The sequence below is a fragment of the Mandrillus leucophaeus genome, unplaced genomic scaffold (assembly GCF_000951045.1).
Source record: "Mandrillus leucophaeus isolate KB7577 unplaced genomic scaffold, Mleu.le_1.0 Scaffold34, whole genome shotgun sequence".
Lineage (NCBI taxonomy): Eukaryota > Metazoa > Chordata > Mammalia > Primates > Cercopithecidae > Mandrillus > Mandrillus leucophaeus.
In genome coordinates, this window is record NW_012103587.1 from 479,923 (window position 1) to 487,641 (window position 7,719).

The 7,719-nt window shown below is 41.4% G+C and overlaps 1 protein-coding gene across 1 annotated transcript in view; it reads left to right on the forward strand.

Annotated features, from left to right (window-relative positions):
* DNAH10 (dynein, axonemal, heavy chain 10) overlaps positions 1-7,719 on the forward strand; it is a 222,062-nt gene that overhangs the window by 76,551 nt on the left and 137,792 nt on the right. Inside the window, exons 25-27 of the mRNA XM_011988890.1 lie at positions 1,980-2,133; positions 4,153-4,386; positions 6,435-6,557. Coding sequence (XP_011844280.1) covers positions 1,980-2,133; positions 4,153-4,386; positions 6,435-6,557 — 511 coding nt within the window. The remainder of the gene's footprint in view (positions 1-1,979; positions 2,134-4,152; positions 4,387-6,434; positions 6,558-7,719) is intronic.

A 7,719-nucleotide genomic window follows, 5' to 3' on the forward strand; every position in this document is an offset into this window, starting at 1 on the left:
GAAGGGAAAGGAATGTGCTTATTAAGGCCCACTGTTTTACTGGGGCCCATTGTATGAGGGTGAAGTTTGGCAGTTACCCAAGAGACTTCCTTCTCTCCTCCCTCTGTGTCCGAGCTGTTTTGTCTGTGTGTTCCTGTCTGCTCTTTCTGGCAGCCTGTAGTTAGAAGAGAAATGATTTCCTTGAAATGCATGGGCTAGAAAGGGGAGCTGGACCTTAAAGTGACAGTGTTTGTCCAAGATGAGGGGGCTCCTGCTCTGTCACACAGAAGCACAAAGAGGAGACTTTCCCTTCGATGTAATTTACTATAATTGAAAGGACTGGGTGGGAACTGGAGAGGGAATCACTCTCTCCCAGTGACTCAGGGCTATGTCGTGTTGAGTGTGGACCCTCTAACCCACCACCAGGGTTATGTCACAGGCTGGCCCCAGGTCCGCTCTGCCCACATGCAGTCCATCAATCGCCGTGACATGGGTTTTGCAAAACAGAAAGATTTATTCGCAAGGCCGCCAAGCAAGGAGGCAGGCGAGCAGCCCTCACATCTGCCTCCCTGAAGATAAGGCTTAGGGATGTTTAGGGGTTAGGGGAGTGGGGTGGTTGAAGTCGAGGGGGAAGGTGGTTGATGGTGGGAAAAAGGAAGTAACAGGTTCATTCTGAACAAGTGTAGTTGGAGTTCACAGCTTTCACAGGACATAGGCACAGAAAATGGGGGTGTCAGCGTGGCCTGAGGGTGGAGTTTTTGGCCTTCCAACATCAAAAGGCCACCTCTGGGACACTTGCACAGGCCCAGTTGAAAGGTCAGTGGTCTCAACCAGTTGGAACTGGACAGAGGAGTTGGCTCAACTTCCTGAAAAACAACCAAAGTGATCATCGCCATAGTGACCTGTGAATGTTATCCATAGTAGCTGGTGAAGGTTAAGTTTCAGCATTCAGTGGTGAGGACTTCAGCTTCATGGGCAAAGGGGAAAAAAAAATAAAAAGCAAGTGACCATAAGCCACAGAGCAGGCACTGATGACACTTACCCCTCAGTTTCAGTTCTGACACGCTCCTTCCTGTCAGTGCTGTGCTAGGCCAGGGGGTTCAGAGACTGATGAACCAGTAGGGCCTCCTTTCTGACCATTTCCATGGCCGTGTGTGTGTGTGTGTGTGTGTGTGTGTGTGTGTGTGTTTACAACAACACTCAGTGATTCGACACTTGCTGCTCACGTGCTGGGTCCATGGCGTTTTACTGTCTAGCATCATGCTTAGCTCCCTTACTCACACCCATTCCATATACACAGAACCAAAACATGGCCAAATTCACAGGCCAGATGTAAACCTTAAAGGTAGGCCAGTCAGGTGAAGAGCAGAGCTGCCTCCGTTGTGTCTGTGTGCACAGGAGTCTGCCCCGATTGTCCCATCTGAATGGGCCCCTTTGTCCCTCCTCTGGCACACTGTGGTTTTCTCATAGTACTCAAAATCCTATGTCATTATTTAATTTATGTATTTGTTTATTGTTTGTTGTATGTCTCCCCAAGTAAATGGCAGGTTCCCTGAAGCTAGGGGCGTTGCCCTTGGTAACTCTGTACCCCAGTCCACTGCCTGGCATGGAGTCAGCACTGACATATTTATCAAATGCATGAGCACTCATAATTTACACGAGGCTCCAAAAGGACTGAGTGATTCAACAGAGATTGAGGTCATTGGTCGAGAGACTATGACGGAAGCAGTTCCCAATAATTAAAAGTTGTACAGTTTATGACATGGCCGTCAAGACTAGTGTATATAGTATTTTGCGATACATTGTTTTCAGGTTTAACTCTGGAGGCCACTGGGATTTTGGAGAACTTTGGGAATATATTTCCAGTGATGTCCCCATGTTTCAGAATTTCATTATAAGAAGTTTACAAAGTGAGATTTGTCCTGTGATTTAAATGGGAATAATCAAACTCCTCACTAAACTCAGTAAGCATAAAGATTTGAATGCTGATGTGCTTTCAGGCATTGGAAAGAACTTATGGAAAAAACGTCTGTCTTTTTTGAAATGACCGAAACGTTCACCCTAGAAAATATGTTTGCTATGGAACTGCACAAACACACGGATGTTCTCAATGAGATTGTCACAGCAGCAATCAAGGAGGTTGCCATTGAGAAGGTAAGACTTCAGTTAAAAACAGGCTGGAGAAAACAGAGTCTTTTTTTAATTCAAAAAGAAAACAGGGAGACCTCATCTCTACTAAAAAAAACAAATTAGCTGGGCGTGGTGGCATGCCTTTAGTCCCAACTTCTTGGGAGGCTGAGGTGGGAGGATCACTTGAACCTGGAAAGTGGAGGCTGCAGTGACCTGTGATCGCACCATGGCACTCCAGCCTGGGTGACAGGGTGAGACATTTTCTGTCTCGAAGAAAAACAAACAAAAAAGAGAAAACATATTTGCTCTAGTACCTGCTGTACTTCAGTAATAAAGAATTATTTATTGTAGAAATATAATTTTTGTTTTAATTAAATTTTTTATTGTTCCCAATTGTAGTTTCATTTTCCATTGTTTAAAAAAATTTTTCTTATTTATTTATTTATTTATTTTGCCATTGATTTTTAAATAGAAGTAATGGATGTTGATGGTAGAAAATTGAAAAAAATTCATAATCCCACCACCTGAAAATAATTATTAACTTTTTAGGGTATTTCTTTCCCTACTTAAAAATGCATACACACACGTATACATATGCATACACACATACTACTCATATATGTGCATATATGCCCATGCATTTGTGTGCACAAACATACACATACACAGGTACACACATACACATACCCCTACACATACATGCACATACATGTATACAGTTGTGTGTCACCTAATGGCGGGGACACATTCTGAGAAATGTCTCCTGAGTTGATTCGTGTTTGTGCAAACAAACCTAGCTGGGATGACTACTGCACACCTAGGCTGTTGGGTAGAGCCTATTGCTCTAGACTGCAAGCCTATACAGCAAGTGACTATATTGAGTACTGTCAGCCATTGTAACCTAGTAGTACATGTGTATCTAAACATATAAAAGGTACAGCCAAAATATGGTCTAATAATCCTATGGGACCACCATTGTAGATGAGATTCATCACTGGCTGAAACGTCCTTAATGCAGTGCATGACTGTACATAGTATACCACACATGTATATATGCACATGTATATACATATAGATACATATGCATGGAAACACACAAAATATACATACAGTGTGCACACAGCATACCTAACATATACACATAATGTATATACATGTGTATGTATGCACATAATGTACACACAGTGTACCTAATATATACATGTACACATAATGTACACTATGTACTCTTGTACACACAATGTACACACAGTGTACCTAATATGCACACGTACATATAATGTACACACATATACATATACACACAATGTATAATGTACCTAATATACACATGTACACACAATATACACACATGTATACATATTCACACAGTGTACACAATATACCAAACATACACATAAGATACATATAATGTATACACGTACATATGTATACATATACGTATGTATCAATACAGATTTTTTTTTGAGACGGTCTCCCTATGTTGCCAAGGCTGGTCATGAACTCCTGGGCTCAAGCAATCTGCTCACCTTGACTTCCTAAAGTGTTAGGATTACAGGCATGAGCCACCACCCCCTGCCTCGATACAGATTGTTTTGAATATGGAATCATAAGAGACATATCATTTTGTAATTTGTTTTTTGTGACAGTAGAGTAAGCACAGGGGCAGGATCTCATAACTGTGCAGGCTTCGGGGGCAGACTGTGGAGTTTAGATCCTGTTTCTGGGGCTCAGTAGCTAAGCCTCATGTCTGAGTCCCAGTTGCCATCTCTGTAAAATGTGGGTGATAATAATCCCAATATAATTTGAGGTATTTGCTTTGAAGACTGAATGAGATCATGTATGTGACATGCTTACCTGCCACATAGCAAATGCTTGATAAGTGACTATTATTACCATGACAGAATCCCAACTTTTCAGGAAACAGACCCAGGACTCCAATTGCGTTGTTGGCCAAAAGCAAGCTAAGGCAGGTGTTTTTGGGTTGGGGCTTGGTCTTTTCAGTTCGTGTACCTGAATCATTCTTTTTCTATTCCTGAACAGGCTGTGAAGGAAATCCTAGACACGTGGGAAAATATGAAATTCACTGTAGTCAAGTATTACAAAGGCACACAGGAGCGAGGCTACATCCTGGGTTCTGTTGACGAAATTATTCAGTCTCTTGATGACAACACTTTCAACCTGCAGAGCATCTCAGGAAGCAGATTTGTGGGGCCTTTCCTGCAAACTGTTCACAAATGGGAAAAAACGCTTTCTCTAATAGGAGAAGTCATTGAGGTGAGAGAAAAGATGAACAAAAGATGGATTAGAGCCAGTGCATAGCAGTGGCTTTTATAGGAGGATATTTTGTGCTTAGAACTTTTATATGAGGATATTTTGTGCTTAGAAACAAATGATCCTCTTTCATGCCTTTTGTCTTGATTTATTTTGAGGGCAAGAGCGCATGATCAAAGGAATTGATCTAAGTTTTTATTTTAGTGAATGATTTTCATTTCCAAGATTCCTAATTGCTTCTTTTTTGTATATATCTGTTTTTCTTTGATACTGTCTTGTTCTTGTTGCAAGGATGCTTTTGCCTCCTTGATGACGCTGAAAATTAGAAACATTTATTTTACGTTCCTTTTCAGATTTCTCTACACTATTTTTTTAAATGCCTGTTGACTCTCTCTTATGGTGGTGGGTTTTCCTCTGTGTGATTTTGATTTTTTTTTCTAGCTCATCTCACATGTATTTTTTTTTCTTGTGTTTGCTTCACTTTGTCATCTGTTTTTGCAGCCTCTTTAACCTGGGGCCTGTCACACTGGGAAGTAGCAAGGTCTTATAGTAGGTGATTTGGGGCTTTCTTCCTTTTGGGCAACACTTGTCCAGACCTCTGTGAGCAACCCAGGCTCACTGCACCATTTTTGTGCAGCTGCCTTTTTTTTCCTCCCAGACCACAGGCAAGCACCTTGTTTTTGGCCATAATCCAAGCTTTGGGTGGGATGAAGCCAGGTCTGGTTCACCGGCCAAGTATGTGATCAGGCCTCCATCATGCCTGGGCTTCCTTGCCTTGCTTTTTTGTTCATTTGTTTGTTTTGTCTATGACTTTGTGTTAGTGGAAGCTCTTATGTGGGATATAGCACTGTTTTTTAATTTGTGAGTTAAAAACAATTTTTTTTAAGATGCAGTCTTGCTCTGTTGCCCAGGTTGGAGTGCAGTGGTGCCATCTCAGCTCACTGCAACCTCTGCCAGCCGAGTTTAAGTGATTCTCCTGCCTAGTTGGGATTACAGGCACGTGCCACTATGCCTGGCTAATTTTTGTATTTTTAGTAGAGATGAGGTTTCACCATGTTGGCGAGGCTGGTCTTGAAATCCTGACCTCAAGTGACCTGCCCACCTTGGGCTCCCAAAGTGTTGGAATTACAGGCATGAGCCACCATGTTCAGTCAAAAAATTTTTTTTATTGAGGTGAAATTTACATAACATAAAACTAGCTATTGTAAAGTGCACAATTCAGTGACATTTAGTACATTCACAGTGTTGTGCAGCCACCACCTCTAGTTCCAGATTTTCGTCAAACCAAAAGAAAAGCCAGTACCCCTTAAGCAGTCGCTCCCTACCCATCTCCTCACCCCAGCATCTGGCAACCTCCAGTCTGTTTTCTGTGTCAATGGATTTACCTATTTTGGGTATTTCATATAAGTGGAATGACACGATATATGATTCTTTATGTCTGACTTTTGTCAGTTAGCATGATGTTTTCCAGGTTCATCCGTTTTAGCATGTGTCAGTGCTTCCATCCTTTTTATGGCCCAATAATATTAAATCATGTGGATTGATCACATGTTGTTTTTCTGTTCATTGGCTGATAGACATTTGGGTTGTTTTCACCTTTTGACTATTGTGAACAGTGCTGCTGTCAGCATTCATGTACAACTACTTGAGTCCCTGTTTTCAATTCTTTTGAGTCAATACCTAGGAGAGGACTTGCTGGGCACTTGGTACTTGGCTCACTTTTTGCATGGCTTTGGCATGGCCTGTCCTTAGTTGTTGTGGGTCACAGGCTTCACCGCCTTCTCATAACTAGACATTTTCCTACCTGTGCTGGGCTGCATGGAGAGCTTTCTTTTGCTTTAGAGTGTGGCCTTAGTTATGCTTTCCTCGGCATTCACCTTCATTGGAGTGGAGGGGAGCTGGGCATGCACATGCTCACTCTGTCACCTTGCCTGGAAGGTCCTTCCACCGGGGTTGATTTGGGTCTGTCCCGTGTCAGGGTGGGGCTTTGCCATCCACTCCTGGAGGTATCTGATAACCCCTGCTGACACTGACCTTTTGTACTTTTACAGATTTGGATGTTGGTTCAGAGAAAATGGATGTATCTTGAAAGTATTTTTATTGGTGGAGATATAAGATCACAACTCCCGGAAGAGGCAAAAAAGTTTGACAACATCGATAGAGTATTTAAAAGGGCAAGTGACTCACTTGTATTTTAGTAATGAAAGAAGGGCAGTGTTTTGAGATATTTGTACTTTTTTATTTGCACATTGTATTTTCTCCATTGGTAGCTTCTCTCTCATTTTTTAGAGACAGGGTTTTGCGCCGTTGCCCAGGCTGGAGTGCAGTGATGTGATCATGGCCCTCTGTAGCCTCAAACTCATGGGCTAAAGAGATCCTCCTACCTCAGCCTCTCAAACAGCTGGGACTACAGGCAGGTGCTGCCATGCCCAGCTAATTAAAACATTTTTACAGGGATAGGATCTTGCTACGTTGTCCAGGCTGGTCTCAAACTCCTAGCCTCAAGTGACTCCCTCACATCAGCCTCCCAAAGCACTGGGATTACAGGTGTGGGTCACCTTACCTGGCCCACTAGTAGCTTCTGAATTTTTCCTGTCATTATTTATGACCCTAATCTGTCTAGTAAAAATTCCCATTTGATTTTTAGCTGCTGGCATATGACACTGAATCTTTTTTACATTTATTATAAAAGCAATATTTCTTGTTTAAAATATTTTGAAAACGTAGAACAGTGGAAAAATGTATCTCTCATGGTTCTGTCACTTTAACATGTCAACATATTCCTTTTATCTTTTTCCTATGTGTATACATTTAAAAAGCATAATTGTAATCATATTGTGTACAACTTTATGTCATAATTTTCTCTTAATATTATGAGAAACATTTCATATTAGGAAGTCACCTGAGGAAATATTTTCATGGCTCTCTATATTCCAGTGAGTGGGCTGACATTAGTTTAGTTGATTATTCTCTAGTAATTTGACATTTTGTTTGAACAGAGTTATTTGCTTTCATAAATAATGTGCAGGTTCTTGCCTAATGCTTTTTCCATAGAGTGAATATCTTAAGATAGATTGTTAGAAAGCAAATTGCCCATGAAAGGGTGTGTGTATTTTAAAGTCATCTCCAGAAGGTTGGACTGGTCATCACAGTGGCTGGTAGTTAGTGTGGCTGCGATTTTAACCCAGCTCATTTGCTCTCAAAGCCTGGGTATTTTGCTACTTAGCTTTGCTGCTGTGTTCTTTAATTAGAGGTGGCCAGTTCATGTTTTGGTCTCTTTTATCCACTAGTGTTTATAATTGTTTCATACCCATTTGCATAAGCTCTTTTTTTAAA